Genomic DNA, 27,730 nt, shown 5'->3' on the forward strand with positions numbered 1-27,730 from the left:
CAGTCACATGTTCCACAGCTTCACAGCTCCAGTCCCTCTCACATCCTGTCCTCTCTTACATTAGATGCTTTGTAGCCCTGAGATTAATAACAGTTGTGAGTTCAAAGGCAATAAATGGAACTACTTCAGTTACCCAAGCCAAAATTTAACACAGATGTCTTCTGAAGTACGCTCACTGTTCAGTCACCATCTATTCCAGGATTAGAACTGACAACATTATCTGAAACTTTCATCTTCCTTAATTGATTTAATTTACTTTGTATAAAAACACACGTTTGTATATACAAGAGCAACGGGAAACAAATATTTACATATGATTAAATATACAAAGTCTCAGTACAGATGCTCACCTTTACAAAAAAAATGCTAAAATCTCTCACGTTTTCTTGAAAATTTTCCAACTCTTAGAATTAGGTTAGACCTATCTTCTTACCCCAGTACATTTCATTAATAAAGCTTCTAAAACAACCCCTCCATTTACTGTGTGAGAAATACATTACATATTAGACACGAGTACTTACTGCAAGCACATGCAAATGCTGAAGGTGCAATGCTCAATTTAGTGCTACTGTGCAATTGTCTAGGTACTAATGTGTAAAGAAAAAAAAAAAGTAGGCTAGCTCAACTCAATACCATTTACTGGTAGCCTATCTTTAAAGTTTAGTCAAACATCACAAATGCATACATGACCCAAGTCAAGATCCTATAATGTGTAGAAATATCATCCAGGAAACCCCCAGACTGCATAATTGGATTACATGAAACGAAATATCAGATCGCAAGATGTGGATGCTTGAATCCTTGTTCAGAAGAGCACAGGGCAAGTAAATACATACAATTACCAAAAATCCAAGTTTAAACAAACATGACTATAAATAAGCCCAGCTGACCTAAATTCAGGAAAGGTGGAATAGCAGGGACCAATATCACATTTGTGTGTGGATTTTCTAAAAACTGTAACATTGTATCAAATCTGGTGTTTTCAATATGCTCCAGGGTGAATTTCTTTTTAAATTTATTTTTAAAAATAGCCATCCAACTCAGTAATAAATGAAGGTGCATTAGGAGAACTAGACATTCTCCAACCTCTTTAGAGACACGCTTAATGTAAATGAGCATTTAATAGTTTACTAAGACTGCCCATACACATGAAGTGTGTGCACAAATTCCGAGAAGCATGAGGACTCAAGCTAAATGCTGTAATGGGAGAGCAAAAAATGAGAGTTAATCGGCAAATGTATTTGCTGGATATCGGATGCTACTGGTATGCGTAGGCTTTCAAATACCATCAGTGTGACAGTAAAAATAGAAATATTTAAAAGGATCAAAGACTAAATAATTAAGGAAGCTCCCATGTATAGCACTGAATTAGAGGGGAGACAAAGTTTTAAGGAAAAAGACTGAGCACACCGAGCAAGAGTACAACTCAGATTCCATCGAAATACTACATGGGAAATTCATGTGCTGAGAATAATCTTCCTCCGTCGAAGTGGGTAGCGTCTTCTTTCAGGTGAATCTGCAGCTTTTTTTTTTTTTAGCAAAACGTAAGCATTTTTACTGGTATCAGTGTCTGTTCGTGTGACTTCTCCTGGTGATACGAAATTTTGGACATTATTTTCCTCCTTCGCCTTGCAACCAGCAAAGACTTCTTGCCGCAGCTTGCAGAGTTTCAAGGTTGGTTGCCAAGTTAACGCTTGGGAAAAACCTTCTGCTCTTTCTATTAGTGCTGGGAGAGACTGCAAAAACAAATCCAAGTATCTCAAGTTATGCGGGAAAAGTAATGGTTACAATGACTGAAATATGTTAATTAGATTCTGACACGCACAAAAGCTTCAGTGTCTGCAGAGATGATCCTTAGGATGACAGGTGAAGGTTGGGAACTTGGAGCTACCAGCCTAACAGTGACAAGGGTCTGCACTCAGAGGCCATGCAAAGAGTTACCAAGTTTAAATGTTCCTTCATTACATCTCTAAGCTGATTAAGTATCACAGGAACACCACAGTTCATGTCTAAGCTGGTACTGAAGTAACAAATGTCACATGCTATATGAAGTTGTACAGGTCTTCAAAAGATGTTTGACTTTTCAGATGCTGCAGGTTCTAAAATATCTGTTAAAAATATTTCCTATAGCCACAGGGTAACCTTCCTTACTACCATGTGAAGGGGAACGCTTTACAGATACAACTGCAGCAGTCCAAACCTAAATATGTACTTGCTTCAAAAGTACACACACAAGCTTTTTTGTACAAAACTATAACCAAAATGAATTAGAAATCCTGTTTTTGTGACATTTTATTGGATCAAGAAAATAAAAAATATCCTCTTGGAGTGCAAAGAGATCTCACCTTCATTGCTCCACCGATCTGTTTGGATGCCATTTCTGTCACCTGCTTCAGATCTGCAATGTAAGCATCTACAGAAAAACATAGAGCCCAAATAAACTTCTGAAACTTAACTCCCTCCCCCCAATACTTGCTCTCGACTTCTCAGAAATCAGACAGAAAAGCATCAGAGTCCTCATATAAAACTTAAACCTACAACACATCCCTTTCATTATAGCAGAGGACAACAGTTTGTATGTTTTGTCTTACTATTATCACTCAAAATGTAGTAGTGTCTAGCAGTCTCAACTATAGCAAGCCACAAAGTTCTTCACTAGAAAACCTACAGCTTATACAAAACATGAGACACAAAGACGGTATTTGACATAAAGGAAGAGACCAATTAGAAAGAAAAAAAAAAGAAAAAATATCTGTTTTCAAACCTTTCAAGCTCATATTACATTTGATAAAAATGCACGGAAGAAGGGGAATAAACACAACTGTGGAGAAAATGAGATGAAGGAAATCCATTTTAAGGAGGGGAAAAAAATCATCTTACTGTAAAAGCTGACTTGTTGGAACTGTAAAGGCTACATTTTTCTCCCAGCTTAACTCAGCAAGCATTAACAGCAAGAATAACAAAGAACCAAGCATAAACAACATGAACTGCATTAATTCTGCTGGGTTAATAAGAAAAGAAAGAAAAAGAAGCTTTCAGTAACACTGAAGCTGACAGCAGGTGCAGAATCCTGGGGGGGAAAAGGCATATATTTGATTGCGGTATCAATATGATATGATCATCAACACAATATTCATTTTTAATGATTGATTTACAAGCAATAATAATTCTTTACACAAGAGTTAAACTCTTCAAGTTATTATAAAACTGTTTTGCATGTTCTCCACCACTATTCTGTCTGCAGTGCTATGCCATCAACAAAACTTAAAATCAGCAGAAGCAAGCATGCTCCTAGGAATGAAGCAGCCTCACCTCCACTAATACTGTTTTTCTGTAAGGTTTCACCAGTGCCTGCAGTAGGATACATGGTGCACACACCCCTGAACCCTTTCAGGGTTAAACACAGCATTCTGCTTTGAAGTCAATGTCATTAGTGCTACTGAAAATAATTTAGGTCAATCACTGTATTCAAGCACAGGGTGACAGTGATCTCCTGCTGAAACGTAGTAAGCAGCAAGAGATGGTGTTTTGTTAAATTGTCTGACCACGTGCCCAATGTGCTGGTCAGACATGGTTTAGGAATGCATAATCCATGTATAGACATGGATGCTAAAATCCACCATCATTCAGAGTTTGGAAGGAAAACCAGTCCAACAGCAGACTCTTTAAACACACCACAGAAGTCTACGAATGGACATTCTCTAAAATAAGGATATGTCCTGTCCATAATGAAGCATTCTTACAGTAGATGATTGGGATTAGAAGACTGGTGACCCTATGAAATGGCAAGGAAGGAGTTAAGTAAAAGTAAAAATAATTACTTGGATTATTCCAGTTATACAGAAAGACTGAAATTTGCCTGCAGGAGTTCAGCTTGACATGGACAGCATTATATTCCTCAGTGTTCAAGGCTTTCCAAAACATAGGGAAATGAAAAAAGGAAACGAAAGGTATTGAGTAATCTAAACATTTTTGGTTTCTGGCCACTGTACTTGCTAAACTGGGATACATAAACTTCCCAAACACTACATAATACTAAAATTCAGCACAAACTCTATGCTATCTTAGCTAGGACTTTGCTGTTAGCAAACCTAAAAAGGCAATACCATGGTGCAAGCTGTTACTAACTTACAAGTAGTTAATTCACATCAGAAAAGCATAGATCTGGACACCAGAAACCAGAAGAAACCCAGATATGAAGTGACACTCTTTACTGCTCCTGTTAGCTGCTTTGCTGCACAGGCTGGCATTTCTGGAAGCAATGTCTCCTGTTTACAAAGAGGAAACGATGCCTAGAGTGAAGTCAGATCAGCAGGGTGAAAACTGGAAGATTAAGCTCAGCTTCTCAAACTTTAACACCACTGCTTGTTACACCAGCTTTACATCATGTGCAGTAATCCACAGTGAGGGTTCTGTAACCACGCTTTTCAACTTAGAACAGCATTGGTAAATTCTGTCATTTTTCAATACTTAAGAACAGGCGAGACAAACTTTCAATTTCTTAAGGCCAGCCTCAAGAAACCACATCCCAATCACCAACTGCAAAATACACCACCTTGTTCCAAAGAGTTTGTATAAGGCATCTTTCAAAAGCATGTAGCGAACTTACGATGTTGTTTGTGGTTTTGTTTCTTTATGAACCCTTACAAATGACACAGGCAGGATAAAGTTTGATGCCTACTTTGCAAGTTAGGAGAGTCAACACTGCCATCACTGAGTACTACACAACTGCTTTCAATTCCCTGAAGAAACTCACTGATTAGGAAGAGAGACTGAAGCATTTCTAGTATCCATGTAAAAGTAACACAAGAATGGTCAGAGTATAATGTCAGTGATCCATCTAGTTCCCCATCTGGCCTCCACCAGTAATGAAGGAAAGTAAGAAAACCTGTTGAGGATAGCTCTGTGACAATTTCTACCCAATACCAATACAGCGACCAGCTTTTTCCTTTAAGTACAGTGCCTTACAGCAGACAGCACTTGGAAGAGAAAGGGGGACAACAAACCCATGCAGCAATACATTCAGTTATGACAAACTTCCAGCTATTTTAGTTAACTATTTACACAGTCAATAATTTTAAACCAGTTTAAAGAAAGCTTCTTAAACATTTACAGCTAGCCAGTAAGGTAGGCAGTGTTTCCTCAGTACAGTTGCCCTCCCCGTGAATTCTTTACCTTGAGAAGGCTGTGATCTTATCTCTTCTGGTGTTACAAAAGGCTGGTAGAGTTTCTGCATATTCAAAAAAAGAAAAATTCTGAAATACCCTCTTGGTTTAATAGATATCTAATGTACACACAGCAGTCAGAACAACGGAGAAAGGCTAGTACAAGGAGATGGTGGTGGAATGATTTAGATGAAGAATGTATTAGGGGTACAGTTCATAGATACTCAGTTACTGGCAATAGTGTTCTGGTTAACACAGTTAGGTTCACTGCAAACACATCTCCAAAATCCACTTTAGTTTGCAGAATTCTAATTATTAAAGCATGAGAACTAAACTGAAATCCAGGCATTTTGGAAGAAGCATTGCCACCTGCTGCACAACTGAGGAAAAAGAACATCTCTGGCTTCTAAGGAGTCATTCAAAAACCAGTATGTTTTCACAGAGGAGCAAACTCAAACAAAGGGTACATTAAGACAAAAAACTAAGAAAAAGAAAACTATTTAAATGACTACATTCTAGACCTGCTATTACTTATGCATGAATAAGAACACCCTCCTTCACAGACCAGACTATCTGGCTCTTTAGTCCTACTGTGAGTCTTGTGACTTGACATCAATTAATTGTGACATGAAGCTAACTAATAATAAATACAACTAATATTTAGCTATATTAAAGGTGGAATTAGAAGTAACTACTGGGGAAGAAGGAAACAAAGCAAAGACATGGGAACATAAGTTATATCATCTGCAAGTTCGTATTTTTCTCCACTTCAGGAGCTATCCCTCAACCTTCTTCAACAAAAAACAAGTAGGAGGAAAGTTAATTATTCCCCCCTGTAGTTTTACCAGAGCAAATTTTTCACAGTTCACACATCTTCTTATAAAGTTTACAGTAGCAGCTCCAAGCAGAAGAACAAACACTGCTGACATTATCCTCAAACATAATAGAACGTATTGACTGAAAACCTACAAGATCATCTCTTGCTTTGGCAATTACAGGGAGATCACCACACTAAATGGGTGGTTCTCTCCAGATAAACTGCAGTTAATTACCAAGCCTTCATAACAGCTCTTTATGCCTCAGAAAACATGCATCACTGGAGTAGCTAGAAAAAATAGAACAAAATAGAACAAAAAATAGAACATAAAAAATAGACAAAACAGAACATAAAAATTCCTCAACCAAGAGCAGAGAAACGACTACTACCTTTGCAGAAGTAGCCAAGAGAGGAAAAAAAGCCACTGTATTTACAGAGATAAACTAAAAACTTTCTGTATTTTTCAGACATTTTAATTAAAATAATCATCTTCTTGTGGTGGTGTAAAATTTGAAGAGGTCAGCAACAGAAAAAAGGTAGCATAAGAGGCCTTCTAAATAACTAATCCACTTTGGGACTCAGGTAGAACATAGTTTTCCTTTTGCAGAAAGACTAAAAGGTCTCATTAAATCTTGGTGTTATGCAATAGCATATTTTATTTTAATTGATTTTTTTTTGTTTGTTTTACATACTTGATATATTGAAAAAACAGAGAAATCACAAAAGGCAATATATGTTAGAAAATATCTCAGATTTAAGGCAAATATATACCCATGCACTTTTACTTACTGTAAATCATCTAGGCTTGGCTAATCTAGAGAGTGACTTACTTTTGTCAATTTTAAACCTCAGAAATGCAATGTAGGCTCTTAAGCAACTTTCTAAAAAAAAAATAAATCTCCGTCTTCTTTAGTATAGAATCATAGAATAGCTGACGTTGGAAAGGGCCTCTAAATCCCGTACTGAAAGCAGGGCCAACTACATTAGGTTGCTCAGAGCCTCATCCAGTCGGGTTTTGAATATCTCCAAGGATGGAGACTCCACAGTCTCACTGGGCAACCTGTGCCAGTGTTTGACTACCCTCACAGTCCTTTTTTATTTCTATATTTAAATGGTTAAATGGAATTTCCTGCACTTCCATTTGTGCTCATTGCCTCTTGTCCTTTTTTATTTCCATAAAAAATTGACTCCTAATTAATCAGCAGGTAAGCAAAAGGCAGGCCTAATGTAACTGTAGGAAAGAAATTTAGCAACCAAGGACATGACTTGGTTGTTTAATGCCAGTAATTACCTTACACTCAGTGTCAAAACTCAAAGAAATTACTGCACCTGTTCATTAATCCACATTACTTCCCCCCCCCCCCCCCCCCCCCTTTCTTTACTGAAAGTACTTACTCAATGTAGTCATTAGCTCAACAAAAGTGCTTAGGAAAACACAGACATCTTTTTAGAAGTCATACACTGCACATGATAATATCTCTATGTATCATAACATTTAGTACTTCAACCAGCCTTCAGCCAAGGATTTAAAAAACCCGGATTTGACAAGATAAATAGATGTACACCGGCTTGTAAATCGTGAGTCATCAGGCTGAAGCAATATGCTTAAGTAACTTGCTAACTGTGCCACAGGCCCAATTTACTCATAGTCACACCACTTTGTAGTAACCCTCATTGTATTAATTTGTTCTTCAGTGAAAAGAATATGATGAAGAATCAAAAGCAACTACGGGAAGGAGCTTAAAGGTCAACATTTGATGATTTATTTCTTCAAGGAACATGTGGTCAGCAGCTACTATATGCAAAAGTTTTCTGAAAATCTTAGGTTACTCACCAACAACTCTTGCTCTGCTTTCATGGTTTGGATAGCATGCATCAGTATCTTTTTAGGCCACTGCTTACGCTTTTTTGTTGTCTCTACTATTAGCTCATCAAATTGATCTTCAAGAATTTTGATGCTGGAACCTAAAAATCACAAACACACAAAGTTATTGTAGGAATACTCCTACAATTTTTTTTTAATTTGAGACAAAATTATAAGGAAAAAGACAGCTTTAGATCTGAAATAAGAAATCATGTGTGATTATCAATGAAGAGAAAGATATCTGTCTCAGATCTCCTTGTAGGGTGATATAGAAATTTGGAACACAACTTGATGTTGCCCAGTTACTTTTGAAGCAAGGGAGCCGGTGAGAACGGGGGGGACAGGGAACGTTCTGGGAAAAAAACCAAAAATGTATTTTTCTCTATGCACGCTGAATCTATAATCTCACAAAGAAATAGTTACCTTTCAAGCAAGAAAAATGGTTTATCTGTGTAATTTATAAGCATTAAACAAGCACCAACTGTCCAAGTAATTTGAAGACTAACTGATTTTATATCATATAGAGCACAGATACGCCGTTTACTTTTAAAACCATCTATGAATTTTTGACAATATACAATGCCACTTTAATGAAACATCATTCCCAGAAATACTCTGCATCCTGAGGACATCTGTAATTACTAGTCACATGGAGTTTGCAAAAAAAAAACCCCAAAACCAAAAACCCCCCATGTCTTCTCTCAACATCTGAGGCCCAAGAGACTGTATCTGGTAGGAGCTAACTTTCACAGCTTGCTTTTCTAATTGTAAGATTAGACTAAATACCTAGAACATATTTTCAGCTCTTGACTGAAGTGTTTTGACTACTGCTACCTTAATACAGGTACTCAGCTTTTTCAAGATTGGAATTAAACTTAACAATTTTGAAAGCTTGATACAGTATTTTAAAACTGGTTCCAAAATTTAGTAAATGCCTGTACTGTCTTGACATCACACGCCATCATTACAAACTAAACATTAAGAGTTATAGAAGAAAACAAAATCAACCACTCAAATTTATATCCTAACTGTGTGTAACTGAAAGGTAATGCATATTTGTATATTCTTCTATCTGCACACTCCTATAATTTTTCTCCCCTGGTGGAGACTTGAAACACTGACAACAGTCTTGCCTTTTTTTCTTTTTTTTTTTTTTAATTTAATTTTGCAAACTCCTTAGCATTTAAATTAAATTCACTGTCACCACTAACATCTTGAGCACAACTTGCAAGCCATGCAGTGTTTTCAATCTAGCAGTAAAGAATGGATTTTGAGCACCCTCTCTTGGTCAATCTGTGCAGAATCAGGTGACTGTAAACCTCAGAAAGGCAAAATAAAGGTTTTAAACAAAACCAGCCCACGAACTTGTTTGTTTTAGGATCGCCATGAAATCATTTAAGCATAGAGGGGAAAGACTTGAGCTACTGGTTAATGTAAACACTGAAGGCAGAAAATGCCAGGTCACTGGTGATTCAAACTGGATCAGAGATATGCAAATGAAGAAATTTATGTCAAATTAAAAAGCACAATACAGTCCTTACACCTGCATTATGGCAGCTGTCTCAGCTGGCATAAATTAGACTTGTACAGACAAAGGCTAATTTACTGAAAATGACATCCAACCGGACAAAGTTTTCCTGTTAAGAAAATCCTCTTATGAATTTTTGAACTAACTAGAATTAGTTAAGTGAGCCTGAATCAGTTCAGCATTTTGCATCGCGAGACCAGTGCATTTTTTACTTTGTAATCAAAGGAGTTGGAGTTTTATCATTCTCGAACTACAACTGCAGAAGCTTCCTGACCAAAAAACAATACAAGGTGCTCTTTCTCTATAGGCAGTTCAATATATCTGTATTTTCGGCTTTGTGCAACTGTAAAAAGCATCAAGTTACAGGCAAAGAACATCTAACGCTAACACAGATGAGCAAATGAATCGCACTGAAATTTTCTTTGGACACCAGACTACTAAGAACCTCCACTACTATTATTCAAAAGACAATAATTATAAAAATATTGTACATATTACATAAAAATATATGACTATATAGCAATAATTATAAACATTTACTTAATTTGTATATTAGATAGATAGGAGCAACAGACATACTACTGGCGTCTCTTGCTAGGAAGAGATCTTGGCCAATGTCCCTAACACAAAATCACTCAGTCTGGAAGGCCCCTCAGGAGGTCTCTCCTGACTCAACCCTCCTGCTCACAGCAGGGTCAACACCCAATTCAAACCAGGTTGCTCAGGGCTTTCATCCAGTTGTTTCTTGGAAGCCGCCAGTGCTGGAGACTGCACAAGGTCTCTGGGCAATCTTTTCCAATGTTCAGTTATCCTAATAGTGAATTATTACTTCCTTACATCAAGTCAGAACAATTCTGTGTAATTGATGACCCTTGCCTCTGTGCACCTCAATAAATAGCCTGCCTCCATATTCTCAGTAACCTCCTCGTAGGTACTGTAAGGCTGGTTTGTCTTCTCTGGGCTAAACAAGCCCAGTTCCTTCAGTCTCAACTCACAGGGCAAGTGCTCCAGTCCCCTGGGTGTCTTGGCAGCCTCTGATGAACTAATTCCAGTTTATCAGCAGTTTACGTACACTAGGGAGTCCAAAAACAAGTGCACTACTCCAGATGTGCTCTACTAAGTGCGCAGTAAAGGCAAATAATCACTTTCTTGGATTTACTGACTACACTCCTGCTAACACAATATACTAGGCTGGCTCAGGGTTAGCCCACCAGGACCCCCAAGTCCTTTTCAAGCTGTACCCCTGCAGGGGGTTAACCCTTCCCAGATTTAGGACTTTGCTTTTTTTTCTTGTTGAATTTCATGAGATTCCCACAGATACGTTTCTCCAGCCTGTTTATGTTCCCCTGAATGGGCCTGCCCTTGAGCATATTCACTGCATGCCACCCTGGTTGATGTCAGCTGCAAATTGGGTGAAGGCACCTTCCATCTCCTCCTCCAGGTCACAGATAAAGACATTAAACAGAATGGGTCCCAGAATAGACACCTGAGGAACTCTGCTTGTAATAAGCCCTGAGGTAAAAGTATGAACCATTAAACACTACCCTCTGAACTCAATGATCTAGCCAGGATTCTCACCTCCCTAGACCATAACATCCTAGCTTGGATGCTCTGGGAGCCTGTGTCACTGAGTACTGGAGCAATTCCAATTGAAGAACACCAAGAGGGTTGGCATCCAGAGTACTTGATGTATGAGAAGCAGCTGAGGGAGCTGTGTTTGCTCAGCCTGGAGAAGAGAGGTCTAGGGGGCAATTTAACTGCTACCCTCAGCTACCTAAAGGGTGTCCTAAAAGACAGAGGCAGGCTCTTCTCAGGGGTGTGCAGCAAAAAGATGAGAGGCAACAGATACATTACAGTAAAGGAAATTCCAACAGGCCACAGGAAAGAAAATTTTCACCATGAGGGCAGTCAAACACAGAAACTCACTGCCCGGGGCTAGGGGGGGGGGGGGGGGGGGGGAGAAGCCTCTGGACTTGGATCCTGTTGCTGTGTTCTAGCTTTAAAAATAGATTACCTTACCCTATTCCACGAAATGTTGTATACTCCCTTTATTCTGACAAGAGAAGCTGATGAAATAGAACACACTCTGTCCTAACCTTCTGAATGAAAAATCTTGCTTTGAAATCCTGACGTTCTAAAAGCTTGCTGTAGACTTTCCAGGGAGACAGCTGCCATTAAACTTAATTAAACATTTATTTTTCTCATGTTAATATCAGATACTTTGGTAGTCTCTAACCTACTCTTCTCTAGTAGCCAAGAGCAGATACTTTAAGTTAGGTAGGCACCAGACTAGTGATCGTTGGAACTTTGTGCCTCAAGATCTATAAAGATCTTGACAGAAGTGTCAAACAAGCAACAGTCCTTCAGATAAAGCACTATCCCCTTTTCTCTTGGATACAGGTCCCTACACATCTTGGTTACCTTTCTTTTCATTTATGCATGATGCTCTGCGAGAACCGTGCTCCTGCAGTGCAGCACTTCTGATCTTCACACGGGCACATCTGAGTTGGGGTAAATTTACCTTACCTGCCTCACGAACATCCTCACTGCCACAGATAGCTGGAGGGGGGGGGAAACTGCCCGATTAAAAATACCACATGCAGAAACCAAAACAAAACTACCCAGCAGGAAATAGATGGAAACCGGAGCATACCACTCTGCAGCTCGGAGTCATCCGAAGTCTCCTCCCAGGGCTGCCCATTAATGGTAACGTTCTCCTGCACCGCTGTTTCGAAGTTCTGCAAGGCACGGGAGAGCTTGAGAAGCCATCCTTTGGGCACAGGTACGCCACACCTGCGGCTACAAAGGCCCCTCCGGCCTCACCGCCCTGCGCGGGTTGGCCACCTCGGGGGAAGCGGCTACATAAACCCGCTAACCTACGGGCTAACGCCGTGGGGCGCCTCAGCTTTGTGCCGGGCCCCTGGCAGGAGCGGGCACAAGCGCCCAGAGACGGGACCCAGGAGAGACGGGACCCAGGAGAGACGGGCCCCCCCCCGCTCACCCCTTCAGCCTCACCCAGAGCGCGTCTCCCGCGGCGGCGGGTCCGCCCGGCTGCCCCTGGGCCAGGGCCCGCACGAAGGGCGCGCAGAGCGCCATCACCTCGCCCAGGCCGCGCCGCGAGCCGCACCGCACCCGCGGGTCCTGCCGGGCGGCGGTCGGGCTGAGCGGCGGCCCCGCGGCCGCCTCCCCCGGCGGCGGCAACAATGGCGGCGCCGGGCCGGCCGCCATTTCCCGCCTCGGACGCAGGGAAAATGCCGGCCCGGAAGCGGAACCCGCGGCCTCCCGGCCTCTTCCCCTCAGCCCCGGGGGCGCCATGGCGGCGGCGGGGCCGGTGGACTGTCACTGCCACCTCGCCGCGCCCTGCTTCCAGACGGTGAGGCGCGGAGGGGCGGGTGGGGAGGGCGGTGGTCGCGGCCCCCGCGCTGAGGCGGCGTGTGTCTCTTGCAGGACGTGGCGGCCGTGGTGCGGGCGGCGGAACAGGTGAGGCGGCCGGCAGCGACCCTCTCCCCGCTCCTCCCGGGCCCAGCCGGCCGGCGCGGCCTCAGCGGGGCGGGGGCTTCTCTCTGCCGCAGGCCCCGGTGTCGGCGCTGGTGGTGGTGTCGGAGCAGGCGGGGGAGTTCCGGAGCGTCGTGGCGCTGTCGGAGAGGTGCGAGGCCGGCGGGGGGGCCCGGCGCCCGGCCGTGTCCCGGCCGCGGGGTCCGCGCCTTGGCGGGAGCGGCTGGCGGCGTGGGAGCTGACGGGGGACGCCCTGCCCTCTTCCTTGGTCAGGCCGGCCGTTCTTTTTGACTTTAAACTTGCTTTCTCTGTGGTCTCCCGCGCTACTGATGCCTGTTCCTTGCCCAGATTCCCAGGGTTTGTTTTGCCGTGCCTGGGAGTTCACCCGGTTCAAGAGGTTTCGCCAGAGGAGCAGCGCAGTGTTACTTTGAAGGTAATACAGGGGCGAGTTAGGTTAGCGCAGCTATAAAATACTGCTGGGACTGCTCAGGGCAGATGACGGGATGCTCTGGTCTGCCTGATTTAACTTCAGATCTGCCCGCTGATTTTTCTGTGCTTCTGTAATACAGAAGACCCAGCGGACCAAATCCCAGGGTCTCTTAGCACATCCATTTGTCTGTGTTAGTCCTAAAGCAGAATTGTTTACTGGATTCGTTTGGCCATATTACTGCAGTGAAACACTTCTAAAAATCCCAAGAGGATGCTTTGCTTACAGTGAACAGTATGCATGTGTTTTTGCAGATGTCCCTTTGTTAGCGTGGGAAGTGGAAGGCTACCGTTTGTGCCCTTAGCCTGAAAAACTTGGAGAGCTGTCTGCACCCATTTAATGATACTAGCCTTTTTATGGGCCTTGTTTTAATTACCTCTTATGCTCCTGTGGAAAGATAACTTGAAATGAAGGGTCATTAAGTAAAGAAGGGAAACCCTGCAGGTTTCTAAAAACTGTCTGACCGCACAACTCACAGTAACAGAAAGTTTTAAGGTATAGAATTTAAGAACAATGAAGGAAACTCCAATTTAATCATAATGCTGAGTTCATACCCCTTCCATGTTGTAAGGGCAGTGGGGGTTGCATCTTTAATTTGTTCTTGCAGGATCTGGATGCTGCATTGCCACTTATAGAACTCTACAAAGATAAATTGGTGGGGATTGGCGAAGTAAGTAGAATTCTGTAACTTGTTTACACGTCTGTGGCTTTGGCAGCATCTGTCACCAGAATTACAAAAACTTAGTGAATACTTGGTTTTGTGTATGCAATAAGTATTGCTGTCAGTCTGAACAAGTGCTAAGTCTGATTTGTAATTCTCTTAATGTGCTTTCCTTCATAGATTTGCCTGATTCCTTCTTTTCCTTCATTATCATTGTTAGGAGATAGATAGCATTTATGCCGGTGGGTTTAGTAGGAAGATTGCATAATTATGCTATTTTGTCTTATACCCAAATGTCTTTTGACCTATTCTCTGGCACAGTTAAGTGTTGAGTCACATTGTTATCCTCATTCAGATCCTTCCTGCTTTCTTCCCTGACAAAGTTAGGCTAAGCTATGATTTCAGTACACCTCACTGACTTGTACAGTCCTTTTTTCTTGTGATCCCTCATCTGTCTGTATCCATGTGTTGTTTCTTGTCTTACATTTCTTCATAAACTGTGGACGCTTGAAAGCTTTAGGGTAGAGTCTGGGTGTTTTGTGTGTAGGTACCAGAGCAAGTTATGACTGGTTCTGCACTGGCTGCAGAAAAAGCAGTGATTGGCAGAGCTTTGTAGCTAAACTTGCCGTGTTGTACTTGTGCTGTATATATCAAAGACTTTGGTTAGTGTAACTGTGAAAGGGGCTGCTTCAACAAACATTAAATTTTGCCTGAACATGTTTAAATCAAAAAGGTATAGAATTAATGGGTAATTTTTGCTAGAGGTAGGACTAAAGGTACAGGTTCAGGTCAGAAATTTTACTTGTATTGGAGATCCAGATTTGAGATTTAGTCTGAACTAATATTCAATAGAATATATTGATGAAAATGTTACAGATGAAAATGTTAAATACAATTGTTAGTAACTATCTGCCCACAAATGCTTTCATAGTTGAAAAGCTTATGGTTCAGAATGGATTCCTTTCTGAGTTAAGCTACAGTTGACCTCATTTTAATTGCAGTCTCTAGTGTATATATTTTGAAATGCCTTGCAGTTATGAAGCATCTTTTTGCCTTTATGTATAGTACTGTGGTTTAGTCAAGCGTTAGGTCTGTAAAATTTTTTCACTTCTTTTCTTGCACTGTAGGTTGGACTAGATTTCACTCCCAGATTTGCCAGCACGGATGAACAGAAGGAAGGACAAAGACAAGTTTTGATCAAGCAGATTGAGTTAGCGAGAAGACTGGATTTGCCTTTGTAGGTTTTGTTTATACTAGTAGGAGAATTTGCCAGGTCTCAGTAACATGTGGAAATATTTCCCAGGATTTATAGTTACTAAGACCCCACAGAACTTTTCTTAGATGGATTAAACTGGCATTAGTATCTTGTCAGTCTCCGGTTTGAGATTTAATTACAGACTTTTCCATATCTTTGCATTTCAATACGGTGGTCTTCTGTGTCCTCTCCTTGCTATGTTGTTCCTATATCTTTACTGTAGGTAAAATGATTCATATATATGTTTCTAGCTTTTTCTCCTGATAAAAGGTGTAATACAGATTAATTATTTTCATCCCAAGCTGCTGTTTAGTTCATTTGTGTTTACAGAAAAAAAAAAGTATTTTGCTGATTTTTCTTAATGCTGGGCCTCTCCTTTCTGTGCAGAAATGTTCATTCCCGCTCAGCTGGAAGACCAACCATTAATCTCTTAAAGGAACAAGGTATGTTTTTAATGCATTTTCTCTGTCATGTCTTTTTTCAGCAGAATTCCTTCAGTTGTGCCATGTCCTCACTTCACTTTGTGTACATGAAGCTTGGAAGGAATAGTGCAGAGATTCTGTATTCATTCTTTATGGGACCAAGGTGCCATTGGAAGATGACATCACAGACCTACTGTAAACACTGCTAATGATTTGGTTTGCTTCTTTTCTCTGAGGTGCTACAAAAGTGTTGCTCCATGCGTTTGATGGGAAGCCATCTGTAGCGATGGAAGGGGTGAAAGCTGGATATTTCTTCTCCATTCCTCCTTCCATTATAAGGAGTGAACAGGTAATGTTTAAAGGGGTTTGCTTCTTCTTGGTGCTTTGGGATTGCAGGTAATAGCTGACAGCTTATCATGATGGCAAACATGACTGTTTTCACTGTGCAGCTCAAGAATATGCTTGTTTTTTAAGTCTGTACAGTTTGAAGTGGGACGAGCAGTACTCGTCAGATGACAGCAACCATACACACTTCACAATAGAAGTTTCAGTTGCCTATAGCATTGCATGTTTTTACTTTGGCTAAATTTCTACTTGGGGCTTTTGCCTTAGCTAGACTTCTGGGGGGAATTTTTGGCTAAAACAGTTCAGCTATTTCTGAGAAACAAGGGTTAAGAAAATAGGTGGGGGTTTTGCATTTTAATGTGGTTTCTGGTGAACTCTTCTTTGGAAGCTTCTGTCACTATACTGTTTTAGAGTAGGGACATGACATGTAGAAAAAGACTAGTTACTATCTCAGTGCTATGGCACTTTCTGTTGAAAAGCAAATCTGCTCAATTCGGCTACGTCACAGACTTTTGAAAGATTGAGATTATCACAAGGTGTACCCAGCAAAGAAGCAGCTAAATTCCTTAAAGACAGCATTGATGAGGTTCAGCCCTTCGTTTGGTGAGGCTGCTCTTTTAATTTCTACTCTGGGCTGCTGCAAGCTATGCTGAGTTCTTATTTTGGGGTAGCAGTTTGTTTCCATCCTGCACCATCATCACTTTCTGTGATAAGCTCAGGAAATGTAAGAAGGGGAAAGGCATGATTCAAGTGGAGAGGGTGTGAGGGATGGATATATATGGGAATGAGGTTAGCAACTTGGAGAAAGGAAAGCAAACTGGGGTTGAGTGGTAAAAGCAGAGATGGGAAAAAGGTACACAAATATATACAGAAAAATAGCAAATTAAAATTGCATTGACAACTCTAAATACAGGGTATTTTGTGTAATATAACTACATGATTTAATAAATAACAATGGATTCAGTGTTTAAGTAATAGTACTTCAGATACTTAAACCAGGATAATCCTAATTTGAAGGGACTTCTTGGGCAGCTCCTGGTATTCTTGCTTCCATTCTGAAATATTGATAAAATGCAGACAGTGGCACCAAAGTCTTCAGACATTGCTTTTAAATGCAGAGGATATCCTCCCTTCATATGTTTTTTTCCCCCACAGGTCTAAGTGCATAAAGTGTTTAATAGCTGTCTTATTTTCTTCAAGAAGCAGAAGCTTGTGAAGCTGTTACCTCTGGAAAGTATGTGCTTGGAAACTGACTCTCCAGCTCTGGGGCCTGAAAAACAGGTAAATGATGGGAAGGAGGAACTTCTCTGTGCATATATCCAAACCCACACCTTATGGAGGTCAGTTACGGGCACAGGAGAGTGAAGTAGTGTAAGCATAGGTACAAGGGATGAAAGAGGTTGCCAAGTGAAAATTTTGAGATGAACAAGGCAGTGTTCCTGAGGCTGGGAAAGGAGAAGAAGCTCCAGGAATGGGCAAAGGAGAAAATAATCCAATAAGAATAGATACATGTAATTTCTCTGGCACACAGGCCACAATGTGACTGAAATTGTGTCAGGAAGTACCGAATCTGAAACACATGTGGTCTGTAGGGATCTGTAATTTGGTCTGGTTTTTTTGTTTGTTTGTTTTCAGGTGAGAAATGAACCAAAAAATATTTATGTTGCAGCAGAATATATTGCCAAAATTAAAGGAATTCCAGTTGAAGAAGTTATAGAAGTGACTACACAGAATGCACTGAAAGTATTCCCCAAGCTTCGGAACTTCCTTCGGATATAGATTCAGAAACTGAAATATGATATTGCAGAAACTGTTATTTATGATGTAATTAAAACCAGTGTGCATCTTGTCTTAAGTGGAGTTTTGCTGTTGGAAAGTTCAAGAAGTGAGCAGAGTGTTATATAGATGGATAGGATGAATATAGGGAATTTCTCAAAGGCCTTTGGTATGCACCATTGTCATCTCTTGGATGTGATAAAGACAGGTTGTTCATTTGCATCTTTCATGTCTATGAACAAATACTCTGTAAAGAAGAGCACCATAAAACTGTCAGTTTAGTTTCTCAGACTCCTTGCTTAGCTGCTCTTAGTCTGAGAGATGGCTAATGTGCAGCGCTTAAAGTCTCCCTCATTAATTTCTGCTGACTGAAAGTCACACAGTTGTGGGCCCACTCGTGATAGAAAAGCTCCTGTTAGGACTTGCAGACTGCACATCCCTTTCTGAGCCATTAAAAAAACACAGCTGGATGGACATTCCGTGTATGTCATGTTGACTGGGCTCTGAGTGGTGCAGAAGCAACCTCTGATTTCCTGCAAAATACAGTTGGAAGGAAAGAATTGTAGCCCTTCTGTTCCTTCTCTCCTTGTATACAGTAACTTAACAGTTGTTTAGATCCTGGCTATTTTGAGAAGAATTTTCTTGGGGGTTTTATATTTTATTTTATTTTTTGAATCGTATTCAAAGGAAAAAGCCTTGGTTTGGTCTTATTACAAGACTTACTCTTCTTACTGCTCGGTATTGGGAGATAACGGTATGTGAAAGGGAGACAAGCCCAGCGTTGTGAGATCTTGGAGGTACCTGGCTGCCGTGGATTCTGCTATTGTTGGCCAGTGTCCTAAAAACTGAGTCTTGTGAGGCTCCCTCGCAGCACCTGTGTGGATGTGGGCCTGATGAAAATACCGATCAAAATTTTGCTGACTGTAAACCAGCAATGAACGAGGTGAGTTATATATGACACATAACTGTTCTAAGGGCCACTAGGGAAGTGGAGGCTTTGTCTCCCTAGGGGGAGTTTTACTAGCTCAGTGAAGAAAATACACAAGTATTAACTTAGTCCATGACCACCTCAGGTACAAAATCATGCATCGTACCAGCTGATGGTGAGAGCATTTGGCGTTAATATTTGGGCATGTGTCTTTTATGTCTCGGGTGCCTATGTAGTCTTTCAGATTAGACTCCTTCCTGTCTTCCTGGTTAGAGCATCTTATCAGTTGCCCCTTTGTAAAATGGTTTGTAATGCCCTGTTCTGAAAAGATCTGATGTCTGCCTTCTGGGGTGTAGGACTGCAAGACAAGGATTTGGGTTTTTTTTTTTCCTGTTTTGAGGAGGATGCAGGTGAAGGTATCAGCTCCCAGACAGGAAGAAAAAAAAACCCCAGAGAGCAAAAGCTTGTAATGTAAGCGATACCCATCTTAAACTTTTGGTTTCTTCTATGTTTTCTTCTTCAATTTCTTAAAATCACATTGTTGGGAGGTTTTGTGCTGTCTATAGCTGAACAGCTGCATTGTTCTGCTTTTTGCCTAGAGTAGCTTATTAAGTTTAAACATATGTTCCTAAACAGTTTTCAGCCTGCAGCAAACAACCAAACTTGAATAATTTGCCTCTATTACAATGTGTATTCAGAGCAGCAAATACCTGAGTCTTTGCTGAATGTTTGACCCAGCGTAGTTAGAGCCATTTGTTATCCTGGATCTACCGGCACCATTTCCACTAAATTGGGTGAAGGACAGAGTTTGCCTCCAGGTGGTGCTAGGGATTAATGTGTTGTCATCGGAGATGCTAAACAGGTGATACTAGGCAGCCTTACACCTGCTTCCTGCTGCCTGTGTGACAGAAAGGCTCCCAGTATTGCATAGGAATGCAATTATGTATGGAGATGCTCCCAGTAAAAAGTCAGGCATGTCCGAGTGTTTGCAGAGTTTTGGCCTTATTGCTAATTTCTACAAAATTCTTCGCCTTGAATGAAAACACTGGTTTTGCAAAAAAGGGAATATCAAGTATTTAGTCTGCTCAAAATCCCTCTCTCTGCAAGGGCGTAACACTGCTCTGGTTCAGGCTTAGCCTTGCAGTCAGATGCTGCCTGGCCTGAGCTCTTGAACCACTTTTGCTGCTGCAGCGCTGCAAAAACCTGTAGACGTGCTCATGTCCTGCAGCTCCCAGCTGGGCAGGGCACTGCCGAGGGCGGCCAGCCTCGCATGGGCCAAGGGGGGCTCTGTGGGACAGCCTGTGCCCCCCGTCCCTGCAGCAGCAGGGCCCAGGGGTCCTCGTGGTAGCGTGGGAGTGGGGCTGGGGCTGGGGAAGGAGGCATGGGGTTGCTTCCCCCGGGCTGAGAGAAACCTGGCGTTGCAGCAGCCGTGGGTAGGGTGAGCCTGGCAGGGTGCCCACGGCAAAACAGGTGAAACTTTGTCCTCTCCTTAGACCTGTGGTGCCTGAGCCAAGTCGTAGGTGGCCTGGCGCTCCAGAAAAGGAAAGTGCACTGTCATTCCCACCCTGCCTTGGCATCCCTAACACTGAACAAGGGTCAGAAGTAGTCGCCTTTCCACGGTGCCATTGGTTTTGCTGTGCAAGCTGTGCCCCAGCCCCCTGCAGTCAGCACCAGGGGCAGGGCGGGCACTGGAAATCAAGTTGTTGCTTTGCACAGGAAACCCAACTTCCTAAGGTGTTCAGTTGGGACTGGTGGTAGCTAACGTGCGGGAGGGAGGAAGTATGGTTTCTGAGCTGGAAAACATCATTGAACCCTCAGCAGTCATCCTGTGTCTTTACCTTGAAAGGGGAATTTAACAGAGAGCTTGTGTTTCTGCCTGCAGTCCTAGGGTAATGCCTGGTCCAGAGGGGCTCAGGAAGGCAGGACAGCTCGTGAGGGAGCTGTGTGGCTGCACACCATGAAACCCTCCATCCCCACAAAGGCTGGCCTTAGCAATCGGTGTGTGTGCTGAGCCCTGTTGCAGCCTCTGAGGTTGTCTGGACAAGCCCTGTCCCCTCCTACATAGCATAGGACACGAGTGGCCACAGATGTACTGGGGGAAGGACCGAGTGTAAATTTAGTTGGATGCCATGTTTAGCTTTTGGGAAACCTGAAGGGAAATGAGAGAAAACATAGACTTAGTGGAGACCCAAGTTTTCTTTTCAGTCATATCATTATCTTGGGGGGACACTGACAGACCTGGTGACCTCTGTCTCGCAGAGATGGAATGGCACAGATGGTCTGCAGCAGTATGGAAAGTGGTAGGTCCCAAGCTCCATCTGATACCTTTAGCCATCACCTTTCCCTGGGATGCTACAAACAGCAGATCTGATTGCACTTTGTATGACTCCTTATGTCTCTTTATCTTGCAGGATGTACATGATGTGATAGAAAAATCAAGAAGGGTTTGTGATTTCTTTGGCAAAATTAGTGCCTTCAGGGTGCCTCACTTGTTAGCTAGTATTCTGTTGTTGGTGCAACTCTGGCTCGTACAGCATCTGCCAGAAAAAAAGCCCCATGTTGCTCGGTTCTTTCCAGGCTTAAAATAATGCATGCAGATGCACCACATGCACTAGGGACTCCCACACGTGCAAGGGCTTACAGTGAGTGCATAGCTTAACGCCACGCATAAATAATGAGGGGGATGCAGGGTGACAGTAATAATGTGGAGGTACTTTCCACAGGCTGAGATGCAGAGCTTGTGGATCTAGAAAGCTTCTAAAGTGGATTTGTCTGTTGATAGAGACAAAATAGTGGACCAGCGTATGCCGTCAATGGCTACCAAATCACACAGAGGTACTTTGCACCTTCCTTGTTCAATGAGCACCTTGAATTAGTAGCAGGGGCTGGGAGGGTGCTGAAATTGCAACTCCTTGGCTGGCTGGTGTCATCGCCCTTTCACCCCCCATGCCAAGCAGAGTGGAGTGGATATAGTGGAACTAAAAGGTTCAGTGTAAGTTACTTGAACTCCTCGGATCCTGGAAATCCCCTCTGAGTTCATGACTGACAGCTAAGAGTCTGTTTAAGGGCTCTGTCTGTGCTTACTCAAAGAGTTTTTGGAGGGCTGCAGGTGGATCATCCTCCTGGGGCCTTTCTTCTGAAACTTGTTTTTAGTCATGGACTAACAGTGTCTGAATCTGCTGAACTCTGGGACAAACTGCAAAGGTGATGAGTTTTTCCAGATTTCAACATGGGAACAAGCGAGGAGATGGTGACGAGGCCAAGTGGATGATATGCCATTTAATCCTGCTGTTTGTTGCGGTAAGAGTTTAAACAAATTGACCAAAGACTTTTACTAGAGGTGCTTTCAACAGGCTCCTATGCAATGCATAGATAGGCTCTTTAGAGGCAAAAGCAAATAAATAATTGGTTGGAAATGCAACTTTCATCACTAATGAAATTCTGCTTTTGTTTGTTTTTTCATTAATGCAGGCTGGGGTTCAATCCTCTGTTCCCACTGCAGAGCAGGAAAATTAATTTGAGAGACACTGGCCTAGCAGAAAGGTTTGTTGTTCTTCTCCTTGCTTTCTATATGCAGTACAAAGGTACAGCCGAGATCAAAGAAAGGATACAAATTGCCATAGCACTTAGTTGTCTCAGCATTTTCCTCTTCAGCAGGTGGTTATCCATCCATTCATTTCCCCTGCTGGGGTTGGCTTTGCTATCAGTGTCAATCAGTTGGGGCACCAGAATGGTAACCCTCACTGCACTGTGTGGTGGCCCTACCATGCAGTGAGTGCAAAGTACCCCCTCCAGGGCCTGGCAAAATTTTAGGCCCCTCTTTTTGAGCTGCTGTGAATGACAGAACAGCAAAAAAACATAGTGAGGATCGTGGCCCTGACGAACCCGTGCCTGGGGCAGGAACTGATACCCATCTCCCCAAATGCTTGGTGCTGTGCACAGAGAGATGCTGCCAACAGGGTGCTTAATACAAACGCAGGAGATCAGTGCCACTGCTGTGCGTGGGTCTGCTGGTGAAAATGGTGGTGTGATTCACTTGAAAAAGCAGAAACAGTGAAGCACTGGGACAAAGAGTCTGTAGAAGCAAGGTGTAGATCCTCTACCCTAGAAAACAGCATAATGAGCAGTGTCAACGTTTGGCTTGGCTGCCACAGAGCTGCTGGTGTGTGGAGAGCTTGTCGTGTAGTGAGCGTGTGGGTGGCACCAAGGAACTGAAGGCAAAGCTGAAAAAAAGTGTAGAGAAGTGGCCCATACACAAAATAGGAAGATCTGACCTGTTTTCAAAAGGCTGCGATCTGAAGAGCAAGCTACTTCTGCGACAGCGCTTGGGGACATATCTGATATCTTGCCAAAGTGCCAGTCAACGTCATAATATATGGGTTTTGTCTGCAATGCCTGGGCAAGGTAATATGTCTCTGTACACTGCCTTCAAGGGCAGGCGAGGCGGCTGCACGGTGTCCACGGTCGGTGGCTGCATACAGATGAGCCTGGCCTGCCACGGCAGAGCACCGGCACCGCAACGTGGCTGAGTAAACCTTCAGCTTCCCAGCATGGGAGCAAGTACAGCTGCCTAAAAGACCATGAAGCAGCACTGTCAGAGGGGGAAGCAGGGCCACATCCCCCTGTTTTGGAAGTGCACGGGGTGAGACATGGAAAAGTCACAACACTGGCTTGTGTGATTGAACCCGTGATGCACCAGAGATATCACCGGGTGGGCAGGCTGGGTCAGTGCGTGGACTGGGGCTAGGGCTGGCTGTTAAAGCCTGCCTGCAGAGGTGGGAAAGCTCTTTGTGGTCCCTACCCTGCTTAGTCCCTATCAACGAAGCCCATAGTGCTAAACAGCAGCAGAGCTGTGCCCTGTGGCACTGTGATGGGTGTCCTCTCCATCTGCTGCAAGGTCCCTGTGGCTGCTGGCACTTACTGCACCTGGGCCACACTTGCTGCCAGGGAATAACAACTGACATGTCTCTGCCTCCTCCCACCCCCAAAGGCATCCTGACTCCGTCACTGTGTGGTTTGGGGTTCATCTGACTCGGAGCAGAGCAGACGGGCAGTGCAACGCCATGGCCCAGGTGAGGTGCTTCGCTCCTTCCCATGCGTATTTTGTATTTCTGTGACAGGGTGTGGACGCTGGGTTTAACTTCTTTAATATGCACATTCAGATTTTGTGTCTGCTATTTTGGCTGTGCTAGGGCTGTATGCCCTGTCACCAAAGAGTGCAAACAGGTTCTTGGCTCCTTGTCAGTGCCCAGGCACAGTATAGATAAAGCACATGTGTCCCCCATTGATAGAAGATAAGTTATCTTGCAAGCAGCTCAACCAATAAAGATTTTTTTCCCCCAGGGATTTGTGACCTCCTCACCATGGCAATCCCAGTCTCCTACCTGTGTATTGTGGTGCTCCTGTTACAGCTCAGCACTCCTGGTGCTGTATTTCCAGTTCCCTGTATGTCTCCCTGATCCCTGCTGTGGTACCACCAGCTCCTCTGTGTACTCTCTGGGCTCTGCCCACGACAGTACCTTGGCTTTCTTCTGTGTTCCTATGGTCTCCCTGTAATTCCCCGGCTCTCTTCCATGTCGCCTGCCTGTGCTTTTTGGATTGCCATTTAGGCAAGAAATAGCATGTGCCGAGGTTAGCCCAGAGCTGGGTAGGTCGTGTTTGGGTAGCTGCCGGTGTCAGACTCAGCAGCTGGGTGTGTGCCTCCTCTTTGTAGCCCCGAGGGGTAACGGAGAAGGTCGATGTCATCTATATGGCCACCAGCTCTCACAAACCTTGTAGGAATGTTGTATCTCCAAGATCTTTATCCATCTCCCAAATTTTGTTGACTGTTGTCAAAAGTGGTGAATTGTGGATGGAGACTAGGAGCCAGCATAATCATGTTAACTGATTTCCATGGGAATGTGTGTGTATGTTGGATGTTGCATCTCCTGGGTGGAATTGGACCTGCTGCTTGGGACCCCCTAGGTCTGCTCAGCACATGACCACTGGTGAACCTGTGAAATGGAAAGGACCTGGGATTATCTAGCAGGAAGGTCTGTCCTTGTGAAGTGCACTGCCTGGAGAGGGCAGCTTTGAAGTCCTGATTGGCACTGGGTTATTGCTATAAATATATAGAGAGAGCAGTTTTGTGCTCAGAACACTTCTGGACGCACAACAAAGGGGGAGGAAGCGAACAAATGAAGTGAGCGCTGTGGGAAGAAGTTAAATGGAGCATTATGTGGGGAGCTCCAATGAAAGCATCGCTAGATAACTTCCCTTCTCTTCAGGGGTCGTTATTCCTGCCTGGGAAAGTCAGGGTGGAAACTCAGCTCTGTATTACACAGGACCTCTATACCGAGTTGAGGCAATGGCAAGTGCACGTGCAGCGGGCTAACGTGGTATATAATATGCATGAGCAGATGTCGGCACTCTCTGAAATAGTCCCTTCTGCACTCCCAGTGAGTGCAGCACATCCATTGACAATCAATCCCTGTGTGTATCTGGGACCATTTATCCAAAAAGGTTGTTTCATGACCAGCACCTGGAGGCTGCTATAGTATCAGGATGCTCAGAGTTTCCTCTCAGAGTCCTTAGGTTGCCCTTTTTTTGGGAGAGGTGCAGCTACATGCAGAGGTCTTGCTTCATCCCTGCTGTCTTAGTGGATTCAGATTGTGGCAGGACAGGCTGAATGCTGGGGCATCACTCAAGGAGGGCAAGTGCTGACCCTGTTACCAACAGTGACAGATAGAGCTGAGGTTCAGCAGGAGCCCTGCTGGTAGAGGCTGTCTTGCCCCCATCTCCCAGGGATGGGGAGAAGTTTCCTTCCCACTTACCCTCCATCCCACATGGCACTGGATGAGGGTCTCGTTGCTGGAAGCCCACAGTGAAGTTTTACCAGAACTGAGGACAGGGAGCATGGGAAATTGTTGTGTCCATATGCTTTGATTTCTGCATAACCAGAGTTTGCTTGATTTCACTATATGCAAACTGTCTTAAGGTGTGTGTAACTTGTAGTCTCTGGCTGCTTACATTCCTCTGCATGGATAGATATGAAATTAGTTGGGATTAAAACCCAAAGCTTTATTTTCCTGGCTAAACATCTGTGCAGGAGTAAAATGAAAACTGCAAAATCCCACAAGGGGGACATATTGATAGGTGTCTGAAATGCTGGTTTCCTGCAATGAAGACATTGTAGGGAAGCTAGAGAAGCTACTTTAGATCATTACCAGGGCTATTTTCATAGCCGATGTCACATTTTCTTCATTTTTATTATTCATATATTACTGTATTTCCGGGTATGTTGCCTTTTGGAGGGTGCTATTTTCTGCTCTGTTTCTTCATTGCTAAGAGCTTCTGCCGCTCTCCTGAGAAAATTAAGCTGGCAAAGGCATTAGATCCCCACAGTTTTGTTCATTGCATTTTGTGAAGTCTCAACTGGTTCTTTGTGCGGTTTGGGCTGGACTTCGCTCCGTGGCTTGTGTCCACGCCTCAGCAATGCAAGGAGCAGCAGAGAGTCCTTGTGCTGCAGCTGGCCACAGTAAAACAACTGGACTTGCCCTTGTGAGCCAGAAACATTTCACACAGTGTCTCCTACATACATCAGACTTTAACTAGGCTTGACACCTGTTTCCTGCATCACAGCTCCACAGGCATCCTCTCAAGAACACTAGGGTTGTTTTGAAGTTTGAGTTTATCCAAGTGTTCAATGGCTTGAGATGAAAACATAACAATGCTTGTGAGCACTTACATCTCGGAGCCTGGAGTCTTTGCCAAATGCGAACTACAAAAATGTTCCTTTCTAGCTGTGCTTCTGCTAAGGATTTGGGAGACTTCCTAGCCTTTCTCCCAAAGGAGACTTCTTTTTATGCTGCTTCATCTTTTTCTGTTAGCACCCACACCATCCTTTCAGTGATAACTGGGTTATGCTTCCCTAAAAGTACCACTCGGGATTTAGACTTGTGATAATCACTCTCAAGGCTTCATTGTCTCTCCCGTGCTACATGATGTAGCAGAGGAAAGGTTCCCATTGAAACAAGAGGAGAAAAATGAAAGAGGGCCTGCTTTCACCTCCAGGGAACTTGGCCAGCGATTTGCCCATGATGCCCAGGAGAAGATGCGCCTCCTGTCCAGTTACTCTGAAAAGGTCTTTCTTGACTCAAGTTCAGGTTTCAGCCCTTGATATATGTAACTTGCAATGAAGGAGGGAGGATGGGACAAAGAAGTTTATCTTATTTATATAAATTAGCATGCTGCATACAATTTATATACATAGGGAAGGGTCCCTATGTATAGGTGACATTCACATAGGTGCCCAGGGCACTGTCAGAATAAAAACAAGTTAAATTTAATCCAACACTTGCAAAAGACTCCCTTAAACTTCAGATGGATGCAAATAGCAACAAAAATGAAATAACATGTGGGCAGCAGCAATCGCTGGAAAACGAATATTTTGAGGAGATTTTCTGCAGCACCACTGCTTTCCTGTCCGCCACCCATGTAATCTGGCCATAAGCCAGTCTGAGTGATCAGGAGAGGGTGTTTTGGGTATAGTCTGCTGCCAGCTATTCCACTTATACCCTTTGGACCTGCCAGTCCCACACAAAGGTGGGGCTGGAAAAAAGGTTGAGTGTTTATCCCAGTCTGCTACTTTTGGTCTCTGTTCAGTCCAGGGCAAGTCAGAGCAGCCCCTGCTCGCTCTGTGCCCTCCGGGGCTTTGAAACTACATTTGCATGTGACTTCTGACACGTCTTATGCTGCTAAATCCACAAAAAATAGGGATCTGGATCCATGGAAAGGGACATCTGTCTATGTTTGGTTTGGGAAATCACTGTAGTGTAGTATCCTTCCCCCAGGCTGCCTGCCCTCTAGAGTCAATCTGTGACTGCAGACCAGGTGAGGTCCTTTCCCTTGGACTTCCAATAACAAAAGGATGCAGACCAAGCAGTGCCCTCCATGGTAGCTGTTCAGTGCCGTCATCTTAGTATGTGTTTGGGGGAATGTGCACCACC

At 43.4% G+C, this 27,730-nt stretch overlaps 2 protein-coding genes and 1 long non-coding RNA gene across 5 annotated transcripts; 2 read left to right on the forward strand and 1 right to left on the reverse strand.

Moving 5' to 3' along the window:
• Positions 1-234: 234 nt before the first annotated feature.
• On the reverse strand, positions 235-12,689 carry NSL1 (NSL1 component of MIS12 kinetochore complex). The gene is made up of 6 exons (XM_049833532.1): positions 12,390-12,689; positions 12,028-12,112; positions 7,817-7,947; positions 5,176-5,230; positions 2,346-2,413; positions 235-1,736 (listed from the first exon to the last, which is right to left on the reverse strand). Exons 1-6 carry the CDS (start codon positions 12,687-12,689, stop codon positions 1,458-1,460), a joined length of 918 nt encoding a protein of 305 aa, XP_049689489.1. The 3' UTR covers positions 235-1,457.
• TATDN3 (TatD DNase domain containing 3) lies at positions 12,659-17,888 on the forward strand. Of its 3 annotated transcripts, none has more exons than XM_049833533.1 (10): positions 12,659-12,747; positions 12,822-12,854; positions 12,947-13,020; positions 13,218-13,302; positions 13,964-14,026; positions 15,145-15,254; positions 15,660-15,715; positions 15,931-16,043; positions 17,240-17,320; positions 17,675-17,888. In XM_049833533.1, the coding sequence occupies exons 1-10, from the start codon at positions 12,688-12,690 to the stop codon at positions 17,816-17,818; spliced, it is 819 nt and encodes a 272-aa protein (XP_049689490.1). In that variant the 5' UTR covers positions 12,659-12,687; the 3' UTR covers positions 17,819-17,888. The 3 variants fall into 3 exon arrangements, with proteins under 3 accessions (XP_049689490.1, XP_049689491.1, XP_049689493.1); XM_049833534.1 differs by having other exon boundaries at positions 17,243-17,320; XM_049833536.1 differs by lacking the exon at positions 12,822-12,854 and having other exon boundaries at positions 12,675-12,747.
• Positions 17,889-21,132: 3,244 nt separating this feature from the next.
• Positions 21,133-23,799, forward strand: LOC126052614 (uncharacterized). Its single transcript, XR_007510103.1, has 3 exons — positions 21,133-22,043; positions 22,215-22,286; positions 23,734-23,799. It is a non-coding gene; the product is annotated as an uncharacterized LOC126052614 (long non-coding RNA).
• The last annotated feature ends 3,931 nt before the right edge of the window (positions 23,800-27,730 follow it).

Source organism: Accipiter gentilis, chromosome 30, assembly GCF_929443795.1.
Source record: "Accipiter gentilis chromosome 30, bAccGen1.1, whole genome shotgun sequence".
NCBI lineage: Eukaryota > Metazoa > Chordata > Aves > Accipitriformes > Accipitridae > Astur > Astur gentilis.